The sequence below is a fragment of the Quercus lobata genome, chromosome 5, assembly GCF_001633185.2.
Source record: "Quercus lobata isolate SW786 chromosome 5, ValleyOak3.0 Primary Assembly, whole genome shotgun sequence".
Taxonomy (NCBI): Eukaryota; Viridiplantae; Streptophyta; class Magnoliopsida; order Fagales; family Fagaceae; genus Quercus; species Quercus lobata.
This window is the reverse complement of record NC_044908.1, coordinates 86,813,304-86,841,079: the sequence shown is the minus strand read 5'-3', so window position 1 is coordinate 86,841,079 and position 27,776 is coordinate 86,813,304. Positions and strand designations below refer to the sequence as shown.

The 27,776-nt window shown below is 39.0% G+C and overlaps 1 protein-coding gene across 1 annotated transcript in view; it reads left to right on the top strand.

Annotated features, from left to right (window-relative positions):
• LOC115991388 (DNA-directed RNA polymerase III subunit 2-like) overlaps positions 1-27,776 on the top strand; it is a 44,428-nt gene that overhangs the window by 8,285 nt on the left and 8,367 nt on the right. The window contains exons 7-20 of the mRNA XM_031115088.1: positions 159-218; positions 326-418; positions 1,038-1,139; positions 2,990-3,100; positions 3,208-3,324; positions 20,749-20,865; positions 20,945-21,025; positions 23,927-24,031; positions 24,109-24,189; positions 24,284-24,415; positions 24,533-24,577; positions 25,183-25,260; positions 25,327-25,466; positions 26,603-26,693. Of these exons, the coding sequence (XP_030970948.1) occupies positions 159-218; positions 326-418; positions 1,038-1,139; positions 2,990-3,100; positions 3,208-3,324; positions 20,749-20,865; positions 20,945-21,025; positions 23,927-24,031; positions 24,109-24,189; positions 24,284-24,415; positions 24,533-24,577; positions 25,183-25,260; positions 25,327-25,466; positions 26,603-26,693 (1,353 nt within the window). The remainder of the gene's footprint in view (positions 1-158; positions 219-325; positions 419-1,037; positions 1,140-2,989; positions 3,101-3,207; positions 3,325-20,748; positions 20,866-20,944; positions 21,026-23,926; positions 24,032-24,108; positions 24,190-24,283; positions 24,416-24,532; positions 24,578-25,182; positions 25,261-25,326; positions 25,467-26,602; positions 26,694-27,776) is intronic.

The following is a 27,776-nucleotide window of genomic DNA, read 5'->3' as shown; positions in this document are numbered from 1 at the left end:
TCAGTTTTACATGGGTGACGTTGGCTGATTGGTGCTTTTCACACCCATGGTCATTGCTTGTTCTTGATAGAATGTATGCAAGCTTGAAATGCACATATATCTATGAGTAGTATGTAGGTGTGTGAGTCCTAAACAGATTATTTTCCTTCATTTTATAGGATTATGTGGGAAACAAGCGGTTGGAGTTATCTGGCCAGTTAATTTCTCTACTCTTTGAGGTACCACTTTAAGCTTTGTACTCCTAGTTGGAATTTTGATACACAACCTTCATCATCTTGTGTTCAATTTCTTATATGTTCTTATCTCCATTGGTCTTATATCCTAGGATTTGTTCAAGACGATGATTGATAATGTTAAGAAGAAGATGGACGAAATCATGGGAAAGCCTAGCAGGTCTAGCCGATTTGACCCCGCGCCAGTAAGTCCTGGGAATTATTTTATTGACATCAAGGTTTTTTGGATAATTAGTATTGAAATAGTTAGAACTGTGGTTAAATGATTAAATTCACCATTTCCTAACAACATAAACTTTTGGGACATCGGTAATTTATCATGGTATTAAAGCCATTTTACAATGGCCTTCAATTGCGTTCACTCTCTTTTACAATTTTTTCTGTTATCCTGTGGCCTCTAGAAAACACAGAGAGAGACTTTTGATATCCAGGTTGTTACATCTTTTGTTTTGTTAGCCTATTTTAGTTCTAATCCATAGGTGTCATCTGCATTAATTGTGCTTTTCTGCCGATGCTTACAACATTCCAGGTTGCATTTCTGTTGGGAAATCTCAAGCATGTAATTTTTAATACTTCTAAAGTACCAGGTTGTGGTACTGATTATTAAATAAAAAAGGCATTTGACATTTATATAATCAAACAGCAGTTCCTGATTTCAACTAAATTTTTGTTAAAATGCTAATTGCATCTAAATTTTTTGTTAATGAGGTATTTGCTTATACAAAAAATATTATTTCTAATTGAGAAATGTCATGCTATGGTTTTTTTGTTTTGGTGTGTGTGTGTGTGTGTGTGTGGGTATAGTACCTTTGTGGAGACAGTATTACAAATGGCCTGGAGAGGACGCTTTCTACAGGTAACTTCAATGTCAAACGGTTCAGGATGGACAGAAAAGGCATGACACAGGTTCGTTATATTACAATATCTACATTTCTGTTATTGTTCTTTGATGCCTTCTCTTTCTTACCATGTTGCTTAAATTTTTATTTAATTTTCTAGTAGGCATTTTGATGTAATTCAAAGGGGGTAAGAATAAGTACAAAATTAGAGGCAGGGATCTAAGGCTGATGCTCTAATTTGATTTTTTCTTGCTTCTCTTTCTCTCTCAACTAAGGACATTAGGGTTTGAATTGAAGAAAAATGAGGATGAGGGAGTGTTTAAAATTGAACCAGAAGTAGAAAATAGAAACAACATTTATATTTGCTAATAGCTTGTTTGGATGGATGGGAGTAGAGGGGAGTATAGTAGAGGAAGGGAGAGTAAGTTAAATTACCTTGTTTGGATGTTTTTTAAGGGAGGAGGGGGAGGGATTTGGAGGGGTTTGGAGGGTTCTAACTACTTATAACCCTTCATTTTTAATTCTCCCAAATTGGAGAGATTTCGAGGGAGAGTAGAGAATAAAAATGCTTGACCAAATGACTTACCAAATTTACTCTTACCATATTAACAAAATTACAAACTATGAAAAGGCTAATTATTCCCCCTTTCCTCCCTTACTTAATTTTAAAAATATCCAAACAAGTTGGATGATAATCATTCCCCTCTACTCTCCTTTCCCTTCAAATTTCCAAACATAGCATAAGTTTTTTATAGTTACATGGAAAGATAGGATTCGAAATGAGCAAATTCCCTTAAAGGAAGGGGTGACCCTTATTGATAAAAGGATGAGGGAGAGTTGCTTAAGATGGTTTGGTCATGTTTGGAGGAGAGTAATTAATGCACCGGTAAGAAAGAGTGAGTATATTCAAGTTGAGAGAAGGAAAAAACGTAGAGGAAGACTAAAAATAACATTAGTAAAAATAGTAAAAAATGACGTGTCAATTAAGGAAGTAACATTGAGTGTGATTTTCGATGGCTAAGAAGAATACCTATGGCTGACCTTAACTAATATGGTGAGGATCCATGGCTGACCTCAAAAACTTAGGACCAAAGGATTGGTGGTGGTGGTGGTGGTGGTTGTTGTTGCTGCTGCAATGATACCATGTTCTGTGGAAGTTTGTTTAGGGCACAAAAACCTAATCACCCTAACATACATAATTATTATTTATATAATATATGTGTATATGTGGGTTATTACAATGATATCACTATTTTTCCCTTGACTTGGTACAAAATCATAACACTATGTAAACGTGTTCTTGCTGTATTATGTCCTAAATCTTTCAGATTGTTGGTTTGCTATGTTCTTATTGCACATTGGTTGTAATTTTTTTCTTAGGCTATCTGTCATATATTTGAATTGTATGAAATAATAGAAAATTGATGCAAAGCATATGAGAAAATACGTTTTACAGACACCTGGTCATTTGAATAGGAACACTAAAAGGAAGCTTAGACGTCTATAAGTTTAATTTCGAGATCAATCTTGGTTGATTTTAGTTGCTGTTTTGTGTCTTGAACTTAAATGTTTTCTTATGTGACTTTTGAATTATATGTAATAAAACAAGTGTCTTTTTAATTATGCATGTGACATCTGCAGGAAAAATTCATAACTGTTGGATTAGATTTGAATTAGAGGTTGTAATTGCATCTTAGGGGTGCAACTTATTGTCTTGGTTATGAGTTTTTATAATAACAATTTTCTAGAGAATTGAATAGCATTTTAGCCAACGCTTGTGGCTTTCCTCTCCCTAAATTTTAGGGATTAGTTTGGTTGTTCTTGCTAATCGATAGCTTGAAATGGCTCTTGGATTTCCCCTATTAAACTCTTCTCTCATTCATATTTACAATTGCATAAAAAATCCTCTCTTCACAGGTACTAGCTAGGTTATCATTCATAGCGGCTATGGGGCACATGACGAGAATCTCACCACAGTTTGAGAAGTCTAGGAAAGTCAGTGGACCTCGAGCTTTGCAACCTAGCCAGGTAAGCTTGAGGTGTCTGCACTACCTTTAAAAGCTATCTTCACTAAATTATTTTTATGTGGTAGCATGATGATTATCTTGTTTTGTGCTATGCTACTTTTGTCACAGTGGGGTATGCTTTGCCCATGTGATACTCCAGAAGGTGAAGCTTGTGGTCTGGTAAAAAACTTGGCCTTGATGACTCATGTTACAACTGATGAAGAGGAGGGCCCATTAATTTCTCTGGTAAGTTTCAGCTTTTAAAATTTTTTTATTTTTTGTTAGGCAAGATAAATTTGAATAAAAAAACTTACTTCGTGGAAAAAACATGAAACAGCCAAGAGAATACAACGAAGACTAAAAATTATGTTAAAAATTTTATTATATTCTGAAAGTTTGGTGACACTTTTGAAAATTTTAGGCTAAATAATTGAAAGTGATCCCTCTTCTAGAAGTCTTATGTGAAACTACCATGTAACTGTTGCTTTTATCTCAAAGTAACATAAAAATCTCCTTATGCATGGAAAATTGATGTTTAACGATTTGAGCACAAAGCCTTAAAACCAATTAGATTTTTATTTGGATTTCATCTAAAAATATATGACTTGGCCAGATTTAACATCTATCAAATTTGCAATCTTGATTTACTAATCAAAAAAAGTAGAAAAAGAAGAACATATGCTACTATAGTTCAAAAACATTATTTGATGGGGAAACTCAAGTAAGGATTTATTTTAATTTAGTCTTATTTAATTTTGGAGTTAATTGTGATGTTAGCATTTTTATTTCCTAGAGTCGATGTTATTTTTGTCATTCAAAATTGGAATTTCCTCAAGTCATTTAGAATTAGGTTTCCTAATTCAATTAGAAGTAGGGTTTCCTATGTCAGTTAATGATAGATTTAGTAGTCTATATAAACATAATAATGCCCTCGTATGGAGTACATTGTTATGCTTATATAGAGACGAAAAAAATGATGTACTCCTATGGAGATTGTTGTTTACGGTGACAGTGTTTTAGGGTTTGATAAGTCAACCCTAATACATAAAATATTATTTATATATAAAGTACATGATATTACTATTTTGCCTCTATTACTCATAACACTCCCCCAAGCTAGAGAGTATACATCATACAATCCTAGCTTGTTACATAATAAACCCAAATGAGTCTTACATAAAGCTTTGATAAACATATCAGCAATCTGGACTCTTGTAGAAACATATGGAGTAGCAATTACACCATCTTCTACTTTCTCTCAAGTAATATGACAATCTACTTCAATATGCTTGATTCGCTCATGGAACACTGGATTGGAGGCAATGTAAATTGCTGCTTGATTATCACAATGCATACTCATAAGCAGCTTCACAACAAATCTTAATTCCTCAAGTAAACTCTTAATCCACATAAGCTCACATGATGTGTGTGCCATGGCTCTATACTCAGCCTTTGCACTAGACCTGACAACAACAATTTGTTTCTTACTTCTCCAAGTAATCAGATTTCCTCCTAGAAAAGTGCAATACCCAGTAGTGGATTTTCTATCTGACGGTGATCCAGCCCAATCAGCATCAGTGTAGGCTTCTACCCGTAGGTGACCATTAGCTTCATACAAAAGAACACGGCTTGGATGTGCTTTAAGATACCTCACAATTTGAATAACTGGCTCCCAATGTGGAAGGCGAGGATCTTTCATAAACTGGCTCAAAACACTAACTGCAAATGATATATCTAGGCGAGTAATTGTGAGATAATTTAGTTTACCAACTAAACGACGATATCTCTCAGGATTATATAACAGATCCTCTTGATCTTCATACAATTTGACATTATGATCCATAGGAGTCTCCATTGGTTTAGATCCTAACAAGCCAGTTTCTTCCAAGATATCCAACATATACTTCCTATGTGATAAACTGATGCCTTCTTTAGATCGTGCTACTTCAATACCCAAGAAATGACGAAGTTTACCCAGATCCTTAGTTCGAACGGAGTTTTGAAGGTATCTTTTCAAATCATCAATACCCTGCTTGTCATCTCCAGTTATTATAATATCATCAACATATATTATCAACAAAATCTTTCCTCTATCAGAGGTATGAGAAAACACAGAGTGATCAGAGTGGCAACGTCGCAATCCAAACTTTAACACTATTTCACTGAATTTACCAAACCAAGCTTTGGGAGATTGTTTAAGACCGTAGATGGCCTTATGCAACCTACACACTTTTCCAGACTCCCCCTGAGCAACAAACCTAGGTGGTTGCTCCATATACACCTCTTCCTTCAAATCGCCATTCAAGAAGGCATTTTTAACATCTAACTGAAATAATGGCCAACTCAAATTAGCAGCCAAGGAGATCAAAATCTGGACAGAAGAAATTTTAGCAATAGGTGAGAATGTCTTGGCATAGTCAACACCGTATGTTTAGGTATACCCTTTGGCAACCAAGCGAGCCTTCAAACGCTCAATAGAACCATCAGGCAAATACTTCACTTATATACACCCAACAACAACCAACAGTAGTTTTCCCTAGAGGACGAGTAACTAAAGAGCAAGTAGCATTTTCAAACAAGGCAGACATTTCATTTTCAACCAGAGATGGACATAGCCTCCTGGACAGACTTAGGAACAATAGTAGAATTCAAGGATGTGGTAAAGACATAAAGAGATGAAGACAAGTGACCATAAGAGACAAACTAAGAGATAGGGTGAGAGATACAAGAACGCTTACATTTGCGCAAAACAATTGGAAGAGAGGTAGGATCAGGAGTCGGATCACTAGGTGGGGTAGAAGTCTCTGTTGGAGGTTTTTGCCGACGACAATATACCTGGAGTGGTTTCTAAGGAGATTCAATAGGCGACACAAGTGGTAGGAGAGGAAGACAAGGAGGAGAATTGTCACTAGCATCTGAAGGAGAGAAATAGGACTGAGATTCATCAAATGTGACATCAGCACTAATGAAACGACGCCGAAAAGTAGGTGAGTAACATCGGTATCCTTTCTAAGTACGAAAATACCCAAGAAAAACACATTTAATGTATCTAGGATCAAGTGTGTCACTCCCTGGACCTAAGATATGAACATAGCACACACAACCAAAGATCTTAGGAGGTAGATGAAACAAAGGTGCATCAAGAGAGAGCACAGTATAAGGGATCTGAGCACCTAGAACAGTGGAAGGCATACGATTAATTAGGTGACAGGCAGGGAGAATGGCATCACTCCAATATGATTTGGAAACACACATATGAAACTTTAAGGCACAAGTGACCTCTAACAAATGACGCATTTTGCGTTCAACAACACCATTTTGTTGTGGAGTATGGGGGCATGAAGATTGGTGAATTATACCATGATCATCAAAAAATTGAGACAAAGACGTATGAAAATATTCACGAGCATTATCAGACCGAAAAATATGAAGTGAAACATTAAACTTAGTCTTTATTTCCATATAAAATGATTTGAAAATTGAGTACAAAAATGATAGGTGACTCTAGAATAATCATCAACAAAAATGACAAAATATCTAAATCCCAACAATGATGGAGTGTTTATTGGACCCCAAATATCAGAATGAACTAAATGAAAAGGACTACTAACACAACTCTCACGCCTAGAGGCAAAAGGCACCCTATGGTGTTTACCCAACTGACATGCTTCACATTGTAAAGACTCAATTTGATGACACGACGGAATTAATGACTTCAAATTCTTGAGAGATGGATGACCAAGGCAACAATGATGCTGAAGAGGTGAGATAGACAAATGAGAAGCCACTAAACGGGAAGAACCACATCGATCCAGGTAATAAAGTCCATCGGCTTCATGCCCTCCACCAATAATCTTCCCCGTCTTGAGATCCTGAAAGATACAATGAGTGGATAAAAAAAATGGCAGCACAATTCAAAATTTTAGTAAGCTTACTAATTGACAAAAGGTTAAAAGGAAAATCACGAATATATAAGACAGAAGAGAGAGAAAGATTAGGACTAAGATTGGCAGTGCCCAAACCAGAAACTATAGTGGCTGAGCCATTTGCCAATGTAACATTGGGAAGACTACTAGATTGCTCAAGGTCAAAGAGTAAACCTGAGGTACCTATCATATGATCAGTAGCACCTGAGTCAATGACCCAAGGATCCTGAGTGGCAAGACAAGCAGCGGAAGTACCTTGTTGAGCCAAAGTAGCAGGAGAATTTTTTTTTTTTTTTTGATAAATAAGAGAGATGTATATTCAAGAAACTACCCCATGAAAACATAAGGTAGGGCAAAGAGTACAGAGAAAGAAACAAAAAGAAGAAGAAAAAGACTAGAGAACAAACGGAAAACAACAAAGAGCTAATTACAAAGAAGAGAACTAAGGAACAAAGGGAGAGAGTCACTAGAGGTGAGTCCCCAAGCCCTAGACCAATCAAAGAGAGAACCACAAAAATAAGCAAGCAATTGGTCATCAGATTTGTCCATGTCCTCAAAAGTCCGCCAATTTCGCTCCCTCCAAATACACCACATTAGGCACATCGGAGCTAAATTCCAAATGCTAGAGGAGTGCTTTCCAAACCAATTCCACCAACTGAAAAGTATATCTGCAACCGATCTAGGCAAGACCCAAGAAATCCCAAAGGATCTAAACACCAAGCTCCACAACTGATAAGCTTTTTCACAATGGAGAAGCAAATGATTCACCGTCTCCCCATTACAACGACACATAACGCACCAGTCAACAAAATCAAAGCCTCTACTTCGCAGAATGTCTCCTGTAAGAATCTTCTCCCAAGTTGCAGTCCAAACAAAGAAAGAGACGCGCGTAGGAGCCTTAACCTTCCAAATACCTTTCCAAGGAAAGATAATAGGCAAGGGGCTTCGAAGCCTATCGTAGAACGAGCGTATGTTAAAATCTCCTTTCTTTGACAATTTCCATATCATACGGTCACCTTGTTCAGATTGAGGTAAGCTAGAAGCCAAGGTGTGAAGGAAATCATCCACATCTCCCATCTCCCAATCATTAGGATCCCTAAGTAAAAGAACCTTCCAGCTTCTTCGTGCCTCGGTCCCCAACCGTTCGAGAGACGATGCCACAGAAGCCTCTCTATTAGTGGCAATCCCATACACTACCGGGATGGATAGGTGGAGAGGTAAGTCCCCACACCACTGATCTGTCCAAAACTTCACTCTATTCCCCTCCCCTACCTCAAACCGGATATATTTGCTAAAAACCTCCCAACCTTTTCGGATACTTCTCCATAAACCACATCCATGAACACCCCTACCTAGCTTAGAAGACCATCCCCCCCACTCTTCCCCAAACTTCGAAGCTACGACCCTCCTCCAAAGACGAGTCTCCTCAACCCCATACCGCCATAACCATTTTCCTAATAAAGCTCTATTAAAAGTAGTTAACTTCCTTATCCCCAAACCTCCATTCGCCTTAGGAGCACACACCTTATCCCACCCCACCAAATGAACCTTCGAATCCCCCCACAAGAAGTCCCTCTGGATCTTCTCAATCTTATTAGCCACATGCGAGGGGATAGTAAAAAGAGATAAATAGTAAGTAGGAAGACTAGAGAGCGTACTCTTAAGAAGCGTTAGTCTACCTCCTTTTGACAAATACAACTTCTTCCACCCGGCCAACTTCCTATTAATTTTCTCCAAGATAGGATTCCAAATAGAAGGGGACTTATGGGAAGCCCCCAACGGCATACCAAGGTAGGTCATAGGCAAAGACCCAATCCGACAACCAAGAATCTCTGCCAAGGTGTGAACATTATTAACCTCCCCTATTGAAACCGTCTCACTCTTCAAGGCATTAACCTTCAAACCTGTCACAGCCTGAAAACAAAGAAGAAGCATCCGCACATGAAGGATCTGCTCTATTTCCGCATCACAGAACAGGATAGTATCATCCGCAAATAGAAGATGCGAGACACATTCCCCTTCACCCCGTCTCCCAACAGCCTTAAAACCCCTGATCAAGCCAGCACCTTCAACTTTTTTCAACATCCTACTTAAGACCTCCATCATGACCAAAAACAACATTGGAGAAAGTGGGTCTCCTTGTCTCAATCCCCTCGAACTCCCAAAAAAATCAGCTGGAGCCCCATTAATCAAAATAGAAAACTGGACAGTAGAAATACAAGTGCGAATCCATCTACACCACTTCTCCCCAAAGCCCATTCTCTTCAAAAGATCTAGAAGGGCCTCCCAATTCACATGATCGTAAGCTTTCTCAATGTCTTGCTTACAAATCACTCTCGGGATCTTACTCTTTAGTCGACTGTCAACACACTCATTGGCAATAAGAACTGAGTCAAGAATCTGTCTACCTCCCACAAAACTATTTTGAGACTCAGAAATCAATTGATCTAAAACCCGTTTCAAACGATTAGCCAAAACCTTAGACAAGATCTTGTACAAGCTCCCCACCAAGCTAATAGGCCTGAAATCTCGAATATTAGAAGCATCATTCTTCTTAGGAATAAGGGCTAAAAAGGTAGCGTTCAAAGATTTCTCAAACTTACTATGATGATAGAACTCCTCAAAAACTGCTAGAACATCACTTTCCACCACTCTCCAACAATAATGGAAAAAAGCCATAGAAAAGCCATCTGGACCTGGAGCTTTATCTCCAGCCAACTCATTCACAGCAAGAAGAATCTCCTCCTTCTCAAATCTCCTTTCAAGCCAACCCCTCTCCGACCCATCTATCTGATCAAACTCCAAACCTTCCACAAAAGGCCTCCATTCCTCTGTCTCTTGATACAAATTTTTATAAAAGTTTACTACTTGGGCAGCCACCTTGGATTCCTCCTCATAAATCACCCCATCCACCTCCAAAAAACTCAGATGATTAAACCTTCTACGGGAATTAGCCACCTTATGGAAAAATTTAGTATTATTATCTCCTTCCTTAATCCATAGCATCCTTGATTTCTGTCTCCAAGAAATTTCCTCCAAGGAGAGAAGTTTCTCAACTTCAGATCTCACCGCAACTCTCTCACATGACTCAGCATCAGAGAGGCCAAACTCCCCTTCCTTGGCATCTAATAACTTCAAAGCCTCTAATAGCTGAGTCTTTTTGCGTCCGACATGACCAAACTCCAACCGATTCCATTGAACGATGTCTTCTTTTAAAGCCTTCAGTTTTCTGGCAAACACAAAACTAGGAGTACCAGAGAAAGAATGCCGATTCCACCAAGAATGCACTCTATCAGTGAACCCTTCCGTCTTTAGCCACATGTTCTCAAACCGAAAAGGGCTTTTCCCCCTCGCCATTCCCCCTATCTCCACTAGAATAGGGAAATGGTCTGAAATAGGGCGAGGTAAAATCCGTTGAGTCACATCCGGATAACGTTCCTCCCAATCGGGAGACACCAAAACTCTGTCTAACCTAGACATCGAGGACTGATTCGATCCGCTAGACCAAGTATAGCTCCCTCCCTCCAAAGGTAAGTCTATCAAATTAAGATCCTGAATGAACTCTGAAAACAATTCCATAGCCGGAGTAAGACGAGAATTTCCCAACCGTTCACTAGGGAAACGAACAATATTAAAATCCCCGATACAACACCAAGGGACGTTCCAGAAGTGATGAACACCTACCAACTCGTCCCACATTAGCCCCTTCGCACTGGGCCATAGACCCCAGAACATGCCCAAATGAGGCCGTCTCCCAACCCTTGCCACCGAACAGACACAGAAAAAGAACCCACCAAAAACTCCAGCCTCTCTAAAACCCTACTATCCCACATCAACAACACCCCACCGGCCGTCTGGACTGCATCTAAAGCCACCCAATCCACAAAAGGACAACTCCACAGGCTGCCAACCATCTGTCTGTCCATATCAGAGAGCTTAGTTTCTTGAAGGCAGATAACATCACACTTCCAATCACGCAATAAATTTTTCACTATCGAACGTTTTCGAAAGTCATTCAGACCCCTAACATTCCAAGAAAGAATTTTTAAATTCATAAAGACTTGAATTCCCCCACTAATAAAATAGCTCAGCAGCCAGCACACTACCTGCCATCATAATTAACCGAAGATTGCAAATTCCTCAGCTCTCTCTTCCCCTTATCCTTATAGATAACAGCTTCTCTCCACTAAAATGGGGTGGAATGCCTGTATGCCTAATCTATGCAGAGTAGGTGCTCTATTCAGCAATATGGGGTGCCCCTGCATAACTTCCTGAAGTATTTCCCATACAATTGACTCTTTTTCCCGAATTTTACTCTTAGCAACTCCCATGTTCGAAGCAGCCATTAGTTAATAGCTGTTTTGCTTCAATCTCTTTTATACAAATCATAAATTGAAGATTTAGTTACGATTAGAAATACTCCCTTCTCTATTTATCCATAGCACATGGTTTCATAAAACCGTACGATTTTCCCGATCTAAATAAAGCAAGGTTTACATGAAGAAGATTTGGCTCAGCATGTTCTATTCGATACCTAAACCTGAGGATGCGCCAGAATCTTTTCGATTACTCGTTCGAGAACTACGATCTTTGGCTTTGGAACTTAATCATTTCCTTGTATCTGAGAAGAACTTCCAGATGAATAGGAAGGAAGCTTAATCGGAATGAATCAGAATTTTTCTTCTATGATCGATCGGTTCGCCCATAAAAAGAAATAACATAACTCCTATTTCTTTTTTTTTTTGTAAAGATGAAGAAACAAATTCTATTTTCTCTCCTATCCTATTTACTACGACGACGAAGATAACAAAGCAATGCATAAATCCTCATGCCGGCTCAAAGGCAGCCCCACCAATTTACTAAAACTAGGAAGCCTGTTCTTAACCCATCTAGAAATATCCAACATATTCTCACACTCCACAGTCTCATTACAACAATTCAATTCAGCTGATAAAGGTAATCCAAAGGGAGTGTTAGACAACAGAGGTATAGATAAACTTTCCTCTCCACCCAAACCCATGTCTGGACTAATCAATCCTTCCACCGCCAAAGCACTCACCCCAGGGACAACACATACTGTCTTTGAGGGTGTCACTGCCAGACTGGGTTTCTCAATATCAAGGACAGCTTCCGTCCTAACAATGGCATAACTCTCCCAGCCACCTCTGTCCCCAACATTGTTACCCAATACCACAAGACCAGCCCGGTATAAGCTCAAGAAGAAATCAGCTAAAAAGCATTCAACCGGTGGCCGGGAAAACCCGTTGATAGACTTACCCGGTGTCCCCAAGGGATCATCGGAGCTATTTCCGATAAAGAAAGTTCCGGCGACCTTGCCCGGTGGTAACAAGGGCACGACGGCACTAGTTCCGACAGCGGAGGAGCCTTCGACCATAACCGGAGGCTCGTCGGAGCTGGAACCGGGAAACCCAGGCTCGTCGGAGCTGGTACCGGGTAACCCAGGCTCATCGGAGCTGGTACCGGTGGAGAATGGGCCGTCGGCCACCAACGAGGCTGCTGCGCACTGGACCGACTCTACTGGCTCGAGATCGAAAGGCTGGGAGAATAACTTGGGGTGCGCTAGTGTCCACGGGGGCTGGGCTGGTACACTTTCTCCAGTCAGAGAGCTCTCACCCACTTCAAAATGACTTGGGCCTGAGAAAACTGACTGAAAATGGCCCACACCAGCTTCTGTCAACACTGGGCTAGAACCTAGGCCCAAAGCTGGGTTAATTGCAGCCTGGTTGGTTCCCCGTGGAACCCATTTAAGGGTCTTAGAAGCTTCTCCATTACATTTCCAATCTCCTGCCCGTACATCCCTTCTGATCTTCATATCTCCTCTTTTCTTTCTAACCCAGAAAACCTGCCTCCTCCCTGTCACATCAACCTCCACGACAAGACTTCTCCCTGTCCAGTAAGATCTCCAAACTTCACTCCTCCTTCCCTTTTCATAATTTTTTGAATTCAAACACAGACTTGGACTTGGGAAACGTATCCTATCTGCCAGATTTTGCTCACCTACCTCTACTACCTCATTAATACGTTGCTCCCTCCTCACCCCTCCCACCACCTCCTTCTTATCAGACTTACCCACCAGAAAATCCCTTGCTTCAGCCCCTGCAATTCTCAGATTCAACTCCATATTCTCCTCTCCTAGGTGAGTAACCTTCCCCTTGGCTGTGAATCTTAGTTGCTTTAGATTCTTTCTATCCTCTGTTCTTCCGTGAAAATTTTGCACAACATCAGCAAAAGTTCTAGAATATTGAGCCTCCAAGTTATGCCTCCGCACCTGAGGAATGAACTTAGGAAGACCTTTACCACCCTCCGCATAATGAGAAGGGTTCAACAATTTTCTTAGTTCCAAACCAAAAGCCCTCCAACCATTTCTGTCTTTGCCTTCCGGAATAATAAGCGACCTTCTAGGCCCACTAGCTTTGAGCTCAGTCAGCAGCAAGAACTGACCAGAGGAGTTAGAGCTCCATTGAAGAGTAAAAGCAGTGTCACCTTCTCTAAAAGTAAAAAACTGTTTGGAGTTCTCCCCAACGACAAGGTTTTCAATGTTAAACATCAGCCATTGGGCTGCATTCTTGCCCATAAAAACAGACCTCATAAAGAATTTACCCCTCACAAAAATCCTTAACAAGAAATAACGGCCCCCTTCCTCTACTACTAATTGAAAAAATTTGGACTCAATGAAGAAACTACGAACCCCCCCCATGCAGAAAGTTCTATATCCCTTAGATGAATTTTCCTTTCCAGAAATTACTTGGTAATGGGGATTACATAAAAGGAGATGGCTAATTAAAGTGACAGAGGATTTTGAGCAAGAAAGTATTCAACACACCATCACAATATCTATCTATTTTAGCAGGAGAATTAGATCCAACGAAGTTGGAATGCAGAGACGAGAGGCGATTGTACTCTTTCTCAGGAATGGAGACTACTCTGGATGTTGGTGGAAGTGATTGTGAAGGCGGTTCTTGAACTTGAAAACTAGCTTGGTGAGCCGAGGGTTTACCATAAAACTCCCAACAAAAGTCTACTGTATGATTCTCACCTTGACAATAAGTGCACTTATGAAGACCGCGTCCTTTACCATGATCCCCTTGTTCACTACCACGGACCCCTTGGTCACGACCTCCAGGGCCTCGGCCCCCACGACCTCGACCTCCACGACGACCTCTATTACTCCCCATATAAGTGGTAAAAGCAGATTTATCACTAGAAGGTAATGCATCAATATTGGAGGAAGAGAAAGGGGTAGTACTCGAATTAGATAATGTGGCCTGTCGAAGTCTACCAAAAACTTCACTCAATGAAGGGAGGTTTGGACTAGCTAAAATTTGTGATTTTATTGGATTCAAACTTTTAGGCAATCCAGAGAGGAAGCGAGCAACATGCATAGAATCTCGTTGTTTCTTCATAATTTTAACATTAGAGGAGATAGGCTGATAAATATTGAGTTCTTCACGTACACCCTTAAACTTGTTATCATAGTCCTCTGAAGACATATTACTCAAACTCAAGGAGAAATAATTTTGATGAAGATCATAAATCCACTTCAAATTGTAAACACCAGAGTAAAGTTCCTTGGCTTGTTCCCAAACAAGTTTAGCAGTTGGTAAGAAAACCAAACTACAACTGATTTTAGACTCCATGCTATTCCACAAACAACTCCTAATTTGTGCATCTTTGGCTTTCCAATCAGCAAATTTAGGGTCTATAGATACAGGAGGTTCCTTAATCACGTAATCAAACTTCTTTCTACCAAGAAGAAAGACTTCAACTGCTTGTGCCCACTGAGCATAATTACTTCCATTTAGACAAATGGAGGTTATTGATAACATATCAGGAGATAAGAAATAATTAAGGGGCTGAGCACTGTCTTTGGACTCCATAATAGCAATATGAAGAACAAATTAACACTAAAGAAATATTTTGGACTGAATTAAAACAAACTCCAACCAACAACCAATGTACTTCAACCAATCAGCCACGCCAACAGCAACTCATCTATCAAAGAATCAACACCAAACTATTCCAAAAACAAGGCAGCAACAAATCCATACCAACATCAAAAAAAAAAAAAAAGAAAAAAAGAAAAAAAGCCCAATCCACCACTAAACATCAACCTAAGGCTGCCTGAATAGATAATCAGAGAATGTATTGAAGAAGAGAAGAAAACCAGACTATAGTTGAACCATCAGTTTGAAAACTCTGGCAGCGGCGCTAGGGTGGAGGAGCGGCTGCACAAGGACCGGCGAGTAAGCTAGGATGGGTCGCCAGAGGAGGGCGAGTAAAACCTTGCCTCTCTCGCGGTCAGGCGACGTCGATTTGGTGTTGCGAGACTCGAGAGAGGGTCACTGGCACTGGACAACTCCTTCAGCCACTAAATCGAGATCGTTGGAGGTCTCTATTAGGGTCGTCGGAGCTAGCAAGGTGTTGTTATGGTTGCTGGCGACAACAATATAGGTGGGTGGTGGTTGGAGGATTAACGGCAGCGGCAAGTTGGTGGCTCTGATGCCATGTTGTTTACGATGAAAGTGTTTTAGGGTTTGATAAGTCAACCCCAACACATAAAATATTATTTATATATAAAGTATATGATATTACTGTTTTGCCCCTGTTACTCATAACAGAGACGACCTTCTTTTGATAATGATTAAAATTTCTCTTGAAATTGTCTCAATGGTCTGGTGTTGATGCACACCAACCAACACTGGGGGCTAGCTCCCAAAGGTTTTCTCTTTCTTTTTTTGCACAGTAGCATGAGGGAAAATCCTCACTTGTGATAATCTCATTAAGAGAGAATACATGTTAATAGAGTGGTGTTGCATGTGTGGCTATAATGGGGAGACAATGGAGCATCTTCTCCTACATTGTAGTGTTGCGTTTGAGTTATGGAGCTTTGTTTTTGGTTCCTTTGGGTTTCAACGGGTGTTGTCGAAAAAGGTTAATGATCTTTGTTGGTTTCTGTTAAATTACCGATTGTTCCAAAAGTTTAAGATATTGGAATATGGTAAATTTAATCATTTAACCATACAATTCTAACCTCCCCCTCACGTGCGGGCCGAAACTACGTTTAATAGGTGAGGCTCAACGCATGGGATTTTAAATGGGAGGTAGAATGGAAGATACAAGGATCAAACTTAGGGTCTCATGCTTTGATACCATGTTAAATTACTAATTGTCCCAAAAGTTTAAGCTATTGGAATATGGTAAATTTAATCATTTAACCACACAATTCTACCAGTTCCTTTGGATATTTGGAACTTGGTCTTGTTATGTTTGATGCATTGTGGCAGGAACGGAAGTGTTGTACTTTTGATGACATGAAACTTCCTGGAACACAATTGATAGAATTGTTTGCTAGTTTGTTGTTTGATTTGTCTCGGGTGTGGGGTTTTACTAATAGTGACTCCATGACTGATTTCTTTAGAATAATTGTCCTTTTATACATAAATTTTGTAATTCTTTAGACTCCTTTGTGCCCAATTTCATGTACATGAAGTAGGGTTTTTTTATTTTATATTTTATTCTAATAACTAAAATACTCATTTACTTATCTGAAAAGGTTGGTCTATGAGAAATTTTTCCGAGAACAATGGTTGATAGCATGAGTATTTACCTAGCAAAAAGAAAGAAAAGAAACAAAGAAAGATGATAATAAGAATAGCTCAAAGAATATTATTGTTGCATGGCTTGCAATTTTTTTTTTTGATAAATAAGAGAGATGTATATTCAAGGAACTACCCCATGAAAACATAAGGTAGGGCAAAGAGTACAGAGAAAGAAACAAAAAGAAGAAGAAAAAGACTAGAAAACAAACGGAAAACAACAAAGAGCTAAATACAAAGAAGAGAACTAAGAAACAAAGGGAGAGAGTCACTAGAGGTGAGTCCCCAAGCTCTAGACCAATCAAAGAGAGAACCACAAAAATAAGCAAGCAATTGGTCATCAGATTTGTCCATGTCCTCAAAAGTCCGCCAATTTCGCTCCCTCCAAATACACCACATTAGGCACATCGGAGCTAAATTCCAAATGCTAGAGGAGTGCTTTCCAAACCAATTCCACCAACTGAAAAGCATATCTGCAACCGATCTAGGCAAGACCCAAGAAATCCCAAAGGATCTAAACACCAAACTCCACAACTGATAAGCTTTTTCACAATGGAGAAGCAAATGATTCACCGTCTCCCCATTACAACGACACATAATGCACCAGTCAACAAAATCAAAGCCTCTACTTCGCAGAATGTCTCCTGTAAGAATCTTCTCCCAAGTTGCAGTCCAAACAAAGAAAGAGACGCGCGTAGGAGCCTTAACCTTCCAAATACCTTTCCAAGGAAAGATAATAGGCAAGGGGCTTCGAAGCCTATCGTAGAACGAGCGTATGTTAAAATCTCCTTTCTTCGACAATTTCCATATCATACGGTCACCTTGTTCAGATTGAGGTAAGCTAGAAGCCAAGGTGTGAAGGAAATCATCCACATCTCCCACCTCCCAATCATTAGGATCCCTAAGTAAAAGAACCTTCCAGCTTCTTCGTGCCTCGGTCCCCAACCGATCGAGAGACGATGCCACAGAAGCCTCTCTATTAGTGGCAATCCCATACACTACCGGGAAGGATAGGTGGAGAGGTAAGTCCCCACACCACTGATCTGTCCAAAACTTCACTCTATTCCCCTCCCCTACCTCAAACCGGATATATTTGCTAAAAACCTCCCAACCTTTTCGGATACTTCTCCATAGACCACATCCATGAACACCCCTACCTAGCTTAGAAGACCATCCCCCCCACTCTTCCCCAAACTTCGAAGCTACGACCCTCCTCCAAAGACGAGTCTCCTCAACCCCATACCGCCATAACCATTTTCCTAATAATGCTCTATTAAAAGTAGTTAACTTCCTTATCCCCAAACCTCCATTCGCCTTAGGAGCACACACCTTATCCCACCCCACCAAATGAACCTTCGAATCCCCCCACAAGAAGTCCCTCTGGATCTTCTCAATCTTATTAGCCACATGCGAGGGGATAGTAAAAAGAGATAAATAGTAAGTAGGAAGACTAGAGAGCGTACTCTTAAGAAGCGTTAGTCTACCTCCTTTAGACAAATACAACTTCTTCCACCCGGCCAACTTCCTATTAATTTTCTCCAAGATAGGATTCCAAATAGAAGGGGACTTATGGGAAGCCCCCAACGGCATACCAAGGTAGGTCATAGGCAAAGACCCAATCCGACAACCAAGAATCTCTGCCAAGGTGTGAACATTATTAACCTCCCCTATTGGAACCATCTCACTCTTCAAGGCATTAACCTTCAAACCTGTCACAGCCTGAAAACAAAGGAGAAGCATCCGCACATGAAGGATCTGCTCTATTTCCGCATCACAGAACAGGATAGTATCATCCGCAAATAGAAGATGCGAGACACATTCCCCTTCACCCCGTCTCCCAACAGCCTTAAAACCCCTGATCAAGCCAGCACCTTCAACTTTTTTCAACATCCTACTTAAGACCTCCATCATGACCAAAAACAACATTGGAGAAAGAGGGTCTCCTTGTCTCAATCCCCTCGAACTCCCAAAAAAATCAGCTGGAGCCCCATTAATCAAAATAGAAAACTGGACAGTAGAAATACAAGTGCGAATCCATCTACACCACTTCTCCCCAAAGCCCATTCTCTTCAAAAGATCTAGAAGGGCCTCCCAATTCACATGATCGTAAGCTTTCTCAATGTCTAGCTTACAAATCACCCCCGGGATCTTACTCTTTACTCGACTGTCAACACACTCATTGGCAATAAGAACTGAGTCAAGAATCTGTCTACCTCCCACAAAACTATTCTGAGACTCAGAAATCAATTGATCTAAAACCCGTTTCAAACGATTAGCCAAAACCTTAGACAAGATCTTGTACAAGCTCCCCACCAAGCTAATAGGCCTGAAATCTCGAATATTAGAAGCATCATTCTTCTTAGGAATAAGGGCTAAAAAGGTAGCGTTCAAAGATTTCTCAAACTTACTATGATGATAGAACTCCTCAAAAACTGCTAGAACATCACTTTCCACCACTCTCCAACAATGATGGAAAAAAGCCATAGAAAAACCATCTGGACCTGGAGCTTTATCTCCAGCCAACTCATTCACAGCTAGAAGAATCTCCTCCTTCTCAAATCTCCTTTCAAGCCAACCCCTCTCCGACCCATCTATCTGATCAAACTCCAAACCTTCCACAAAAGGCCTCCATTCCTCTGTCTCTTGATACAAATTTTTATAAAAGTTTACTACTTGGGCAGCCACCTCGGATTCCTCTTCATAAATCACCCCATCCACCTCCAAAAAACTCAGATGATTAAACCTTCTACGGGAATTAGCCACCTTATGGAAAAATTTAGTATTATTATCTCCTTCCTTAATCCATAGCATCCTAGATTTCTGTCTCCAAGAAATTTCCTCCAAGGAGAGAAGTTTCTCAACTTCAGATCTCACCGCAACTCTCTCACATGACTCAGCATCAGAGAGGCCAAACTCCCCTTCCTTGGCGTCTAATAACTTCAAAGCCTCTAATAGCTGAGTCTTTTTGCGTCCGACATGACCAAACTCCAACCGATTCCACTGAACGATGTCTTCTTTCAAAGCCTTCAGTTTTCTGGCAAACACAAAACTAGGAGTACCAGAGAAAGAATGCCGATTCCACCAAGAATGCACTCTATCAATGAACCCTTCCGACTTTAGCCACATGTTCTCAAACCGAAAAGGGCTTTTCCCCCTCGCCATTCCCCCTATCTCCACTAGCAAGTAGGCAAGGCTGTGGTGAGCTCCTAGCAAGTAATGCCAAAGACTGTGGTGAGCTCCTAGCAAGTAGGCAAGGCAAGTTTGGTCGTCATTGTGATGGCGTTATCTAGAAGGCTGTCCCTCATTGCTTGATGCGATGCATTTGGTGGGAGAGGAACAATGGGTGCTTTGAATACTCTGAAAGGACAATGGCAAACTTAAAATTTTTCTTTTTTAGAACACTATTGGATTGGATGTCAATCATAGGAGGTCATTCTTTTTCTTTGGTTTATGATTTGATGGATGCATGTAATTTGTGTATTTGATTGGTTTGATCCCCAGATGTATACTTCCTGTATACTTGGGTGACTCCTTTTCATGATTTGCATAAGATTTCCATTACTTATCCAAAAAAATTAAAATTATTTTTATAATAGACTTAGTAGAGATATAGAATTTCGTGATGAGGTTATACTGTAGACATTGTTTTTAGGAACGTGTTGGTGTGTGTGTGTTTTTCCTGGCAGGATCTACTTCATATGCTTCTATTGCTATACTGAATTATGACTGGAATAGTGAGCGTTAGTGGGCTATTGATCAAACCAAGGTAAAAAGTTTGTATGTCACTATAACTAGTCTATTGTGATGATCTTGTATATATGCTATTTGGATAGAGAGGAATTCTTGGATTTATTCCTGTAAATCTAATGCTACGATTGAGGAAGCTGTCATTCAAAGCATCGGATATGTAGTTTGAGGTAGAATAGTATCTTGTGGAAACTTGAAATTTTCAAATACTCTTTGATGCTTGTATGAGTTCTACCTTTATAGTATAAGGTAAATATAGACATACATATTCACTCTGCTTCAATGTTATGGTAATGGTATTCACATTTAATAAAGATTTGACACTGTTGCCTATGTTTGTGTCACTTATTCTTCCTATCTTTAATTACTGGTTGTGATAGTGCTACTATTTGGGCGTTGAAGACTTGGAACTACTATCTGGAGAAGAGCTTCACACACCAAATTCCTTTCTAGTTATATTTAATGGGCTGATCCTTGGCAAGCATCGGAGGCCACAGGTACTAGAAGTATATAATTGAGGTGAATATTTAGTTTTTTATGTTCTCTCTAACCTTCAATGTTTTATTTCTTTTTTAGCATTTTGCTGCTACCATGAGAAAGTTACGGAGAGCTGGCAAAATTGGCGAGTTTGTAAGTGTATATGTCAATGAGAAGCAGGTAAATTATTTTAAAACTACCATTTTATCCATTTTATTCTTTCTCCTGGTATTGGCTGTGTTATTTCCCTTGAATGGGCGATTGTGAAATAATATGGAATCTTATATATTTTCATAGGAGGATATGTAATTCATGCATTTGATTTGATGTAAAATGATACAAAAGAAAAAATAATTGATGTAATGACCTGAGGAAATCACTAGTCAAGTTACTATTTGGGCTTCTCGTAATCACTTATTTACCCTAGATCCTCCTAGTAAACACTTGATGTGGGATTCAATACATACTCGCATAACCCACACTCAAACAATCAAATTCAATCAAATCTTTCATGTATCACATCTCCCCAGCTTAAATTCCCAATGTCCTCGTCACAGCCCATGTCATATTGCAGTGCCCCCAAGCCACATGGTGTTACCAGATTTGTTCTAATACCATTTTGTCATGCCCTGACCCATCACTAGCATGATATTTTCTACTTTGGTTGCATTGACCTCAACGCTTTAAAATGCGTCATACCAATTAAGGTTCAATGCCTGTATAAAGTGGTGAGGTCTATGTGACTAAAGTGGTTTCCTTGGGTTGTTATAGAAAGCATCAAAGTTGACTTTACCGGCTAGGGTGGTGGGTAGGTACCACATGGGGACACGGCCCGTAAGGGGGTGGATTGTGGTGACCCAAAAGTTCAAAAGACCTCTTAAGTGAGGTGAGGTGAGGGAGAATCAAATACCCGTAATAGATTTTATAAGGGTTATTTTATCATTATCATTAATAAGGGACATCCAAAACCTATACCCAATCAACCAAAATCACCAAACAAGTTTTCTCCCAATCCAGGATTAAGTTATCCTTATCCTGGAAACAGAATAGCTAAAACTTCGAACTGGATAAGGGTAATACATGTCAACTCTGACCAACAACCATATTGGCGGCCTTAGAACTTGTTGGCAACCACTGCGCTGGCAACCAACAACTCTAGCAACAACCACTGAGAAAACCACCTTGGTACCACTGGAAACTACCGAGAGATTGAGGATAAGCCACTGGTATATCCGTCTAGCAACCTCTGTGACTGGAAAGCTACTAAGAACACGCTGAAAACAACAAAAAAACAACAAAAACAGATGCCAACTTCGAAAAACATCAAAAACAACTGAATCAGTGGAGGATGGTCAAAAACCACCACCGATCTTTCGAGAACAACAAAAACAGAGATCTACCAAGCTAGGTTGCGTTCAGACCTGAATTTCAGGTCAAATCTATGTCTATATGTTGGATCCACAACACCAACAACAACAGCTAAAGCCACCAATGATGGCAATGAGACAACAAGCTGAGAACAACAACAACCAACAGCAACAATAACCAATCTGCTGAGAACAACCACCAACAACTACAATCACCAACAACAACCACAACTACACCAAAAACCATCGACGCCCTTATGTGGCGTTTGGTATGGGGGAATCTACATTACTCCTGACATCCAGATTCCTAGGAATGTGATTCCTTACAATCTGGATGCCTAGGAATGTAGCTATTCCTATGTTTGGTTTCATTGGGAATCTCTTAAGATTCCTAGGAATGTGAAATGATAATGTTTGGTTTATTCCTAGGAATTTTAAATGAATTATTTATTTTTTTCATTTTATCCTTAGATTTGAATGTGAACTACTAAGTCCTTTAAGAAAAAAAAAAAAAAAAAAAAATATCTTCCACTGAATAAATAATGAAAAAAAAATATAAACTATTAATAATTTGTTGAGCAACACACACACAACAACAAAAGTGAATACCTAGCAATAATGGAGGGTCCCCTTCAAAATTCTTTTTTTCCACACGTGAAACCTAAATAGAACTTTGTTAAAGAATATATCAACAGAGTTGTCTATCCTGTTTATGTTATTTTGGCGGGAAAAGATAAAGATAAGGGAAAAGATATTGATGATTTGTTTTATATTTTATCTTAATTGCTAAAAGGGTTAAAATTGTCAATTTATTAAAAATGCAATTTCCTTTAAGTTTGGGAATCTAGATGCCCACTTGTTTCAAAGGGAATCCACATTCTTATTAAGAGGGGTTTAAAGGGGGAATCTCGATTTCCCTAGCATCTGATTTCCTGGCGTGATTTGCAACCAGACATGGGAATCTTTAAACATTTTAGGGAATCCTAAAACATTACCCCGTACCAAATGCCACATTAAAAAACAACTAACAAACTTAGATTTGAAGGTTGAGCAAGTACACAACCACTGACAATCATCGACTCTGATACCATGTTAAAGACTAAGATAAGATAATGTAGAGAAGTAGATGCAAGAAAGAGAGAGGAACATGAGGGATTATGCGGTTTGACCAACAACCTACATCCATGGGATAAAGCCCTAGTAGCTACATGTTTACTGTATACTCAAGTTAACAATTACATTGAACCCTTAACAAGGTATATATAGAGACTAGAAGTTAGGGTTAGCCCAACATGGGCTTCCAACATAACTTATCCTCTTGGGCCATTACATCAATATAAACCCAATACTTTTAACAATCTTGGTAGATATATTAATAACATTGGACAACATGGAAAATGTTTCATCACAACTCATGAAACAAAAGAGATGCTGCTCTGCATAATTACTTGGACACTGAGAAAGTAGTTGCTAATGCAATATGACTACAATTTATGATTGATTCTCTTGTCATAATCTAATTTTATATCACTTTGTTCACTTTGATCTCTGTCTTGATTGTCATTTTAATACTTGATTAGGTTACTTTTCTAACTGAGCATGTGGCAATTATGTCTTTTGTTGCTTCCCTCTGCATCATCTTGTTTCTGCAATGTTTTTCCAGTATATAAAATCATAACTGCACAGCTGACTTTGAGGGGAAACATGTTTTCAGTGCTGTGTTTACGTTGCTTCTGATGGAGGTCGAGTTTGTCGTCCACTTGTCATTGCTGACAAGGGCATTTCGAGGATCAAAGAACATCATATGAAGGAGTTGTTGGTAAGTCTAATTTATGCCTTGTTTCCTTAATTAAGAGTTGTAATTTCAAAACTGATTTTATTTTTTGTTCTTTCAAGGCTGGAGTCCGTACGTTTGATAGTTTTTTACAAGACGGGTTGATTGAGTATCTTGATGTTAATGAGGAGAACAATGCTTTGGTTTGTTACATTCTAATAACTTGTTAATTCCTTTGATGCTATGTTGTCATTACTTGATTCAATTTCTCTTGTTGCATAATTATCTATTTCATAGATTGCTTTATACGAAGGAGAGGCTACAACAGAAACAACACATATTGAAATTGAGCCTTTCACCATCCTAGGTGTTTGTGCTGGGCTTATTCCATTTCCTCATCACAATCAGTCACCTAGAAATACTTATCAGGTTTTATTAATTTTTTTATGTGCATAACTTCTCTGATTGCTATTTTGGATTCTAAATTTCAGTGATAAAAAATGTTTCACCCTTGTGTTCTGAAATTACTTATTTTTATCTTCATAGTGTGCAATGGGGAAGCAAGCTATGGGAAATATTGCATATAACCAGGCAAGTGGATTTATTCTATGTTGTCAATTTTTTTTGTTTTGTGGCAGGAGCCCGATTGTTCTTTCTTTACCTTCCAGCATGTTTGTCATGAAGTTACAAAATATGCTTTCCTCTGTTCATACAGAAATCACTGATAGTTTTGTTGTTCTGTAGCTTCTTTTAATGCGTGTTGGATAAATTTAAATCATCAAGTATAATTCAATTGTTTGTATAAGCTGTATAATTTGTGTGTATAACTTGGCTGAATTACAACTTTAATCTGAAACTTCCAAAACCACTTCATTAGGAGCCAAAAGAAAATGGTCAATGCGTTGAGACGTCACAATTATAAATTATTAATCAGATACTGTCTGTTCTATTATTTATTTTTGTAGTTGTATTTGACATTTTATGGTGGATCTTGTCTATTTGGTCTTTTCCTTTTCAGTGATAAATTCCCTTTCCCATGGTCTTCTGTGGGTTCAAGTTCCACAAAATAAGAAGACTACCTTTTTGTTTGCATTTTTCTTTCCCCGTGTGAATAGATCATCCATAGTTGTTTATTATGGCAACTTTCATAATTTTGATCTGTATGACTGATACTGCCCAACTCTCTTGATATGTAGTTACGTCGGATGGACACCCTACTATACCTGCTGGTGTATCCTCAACGACCTCTGTTGACAACAAAAACAATTGAGCTGGTTGGTATGCATTATTTGAAGTATTGCAGGCTATTTTTTGCTGTGAACTAATTACTGCTATTTTAGGTTGGATATGATAAGCTTGGAGCAGGGCAAAATGCCACTGTTGCTGTGATGAGCTATAGTGGCTATGACATAGAGGATGCAATTGTCATGAACAAGTCATCTTTAGATCGTGGATTTGGCCGTTGTATCGTTATGAAAAGGTATCAAATTCATCACCTATAGTGGTTTCGTTTTTTAATGATTGCACAATTTCTTGATAAGTAATAAGTTTTATTAGAAAAGCAATTAGAATTCATCTAGTACACAGGAAGTATACTAGATGAACATGACAGCTAAGCCATTTGAACAAAGTTCTTAGGAAGTGCAATTCAGATATAGTATTTTTCCCCCACATCCTTCAAAGTTTCTTGCATTTCTTCCCCTCTAGATGCACTGTCAACAAGGTGGTAAGTCAACAACCTTGCCAAGCATCACCCATTGGACCCCAAAAAGAGCAAAAACCATATCCCACATCTCCCTTGCAACAGAGCAATGCAGCCTCAAGTGATCCATTGTTTCCCCACTGCTCTTGCTCATACAGCACCATCTCACCAACACAATGTTCCACTTCCTCAGATTATCTGTTAGTATTTATCCCAAAGATCCAACCCATAGAAAAAATCCCACTTTTGTTGGGACTTTAGGCTTCCAAATTCTTTTCCAAGGAAAATGCTCGACTCCAGTGAAGGCTAGAACTCTATTGTAAGCTTTAACCTTGAAACCCTGCAACTTGACTGGCTCAAACACAACTTATCCTCTTCATGACCTTGCACATCAATAGAATACAAAAGATCCAAGAACGATGAGAGTGACTCCAATTCCCAGTCCTGTGCTGCTTGTATGAAATTTATTTTCCAATGAACAGATCCATTGTGGAGATGCATATGATCCGCTACTAGTGCTTCCTTATCCTGTGTAATGTGACAACTCAGGAAAGGTGCCCTTCAAGCTAACAGTACCACACCAAGCATCAGACCAAAATTTTATTCAAGAACCATCACTGACGGCAAACTTGATAAATTGAGAGAACTGTGTCCACTCCCTCTGAATATATTTCCAAAGCATAACCCTATACAGCCCAGAAATAGCCTTAGTGCACCAACCTCCCCTCATAGGGTTGTACTTCAGATTCTACTACCTGCCTCCACAGCATGTTTTTATTTTTCCTACTTTGTGTTCATTGTACGTGATATAGTCTCTGTTTACTAAAATTATTCTTATAAAAAAGTCCTTGCATGTCTTCAATTGCCCAAGTAATTAAATAAGTATGGCTGCTTATCTTAGAGTTCTTTAACAGGTATAGTGCTGTGCTTCAAAAGTACGAAAATGACACACAGGACAGGATACTCAGGCCTGATAGAAAGGGCTATGGTGCAAAACATATGCGGGTAATACATATTAATAGTTGGTGCAGTATCACATGGTATAGATCTCAATTGTTCTGCATACTTATTTGGGACAGATGGTACTATATCTCATATTGTCGAAGTATATCTATTCCCACGAATTTAAAATCAATATGTAATAAAACTGCTTTAGACAATGTAAATAACTATTTATTGATAAGGGTTTTCTACCTATCACAAGTGAATAAGTTTTTTATTTTATTATTTTTTTATGAAGAACAAAAATTTATTAACCAAGGAACGAAAAGAGATAACCAGTACGCAGGAAGTGTACTAGCAGTATATCAGATTTACATGGAAGTACGTGAATCCAAAAATTATAGCAAACTAGAGAAGGAATGACCACTCATATAAAGGCAAACTAGAGAAGGAATGACCACTCATATAAAGTGCGCAAAAAAAAAAAAAACAAACCAGCTTCACTGACAGAATAGATCGTTCAGTGTCTTCAAATGTCTTGCCATAAGAAGTGAATTATGTATCAGATATGCACTCTAATCATTCCTAGCAATGTCCAGCTAAGTCACTCTTTAAACTGTTATGTGAAGCATCTCATAGTATAGACTTAGTACTTTTGTTTTTCTCTGGCTGTCATTTAAATTTGGAATGTGATTCAGAACTTTACTTGGGACAGCCTTCCAATTTGAGGATTAGGTTTTCAATGATCAATTAGATGGGGTAAAAGCTCAAGACATTTTATGGTTAAGAAGCCTAGTTTAAAGATTATGGAGGGTTTCAAGTTTGAATTGCACAAGTAATAATAATTAAAAAACGAAAAATAAATAAATAAATAAATTTTCTGTTCAGGAGCTGTCAACAGTAGCTACTAACAGAATTAGAAATGGTAAAATTGCTCCATTGTAAGTTTTCTCATGATCTGTGGAGTGAAGTCTTATGTATGGTAGTGGGTGATGCTGAATACAATTTTCTCTCTCCTTTTTGCATGGAGGAATTGGTTGGGGAAATTTTCTTCAAATGTTTGGAATATGGAGCTGGCTTGTCTTATGTGGTTAATTTGGAAGGAACATAATTCCTGAACGTTTGAAGCATTGAGAGACCTGTAGA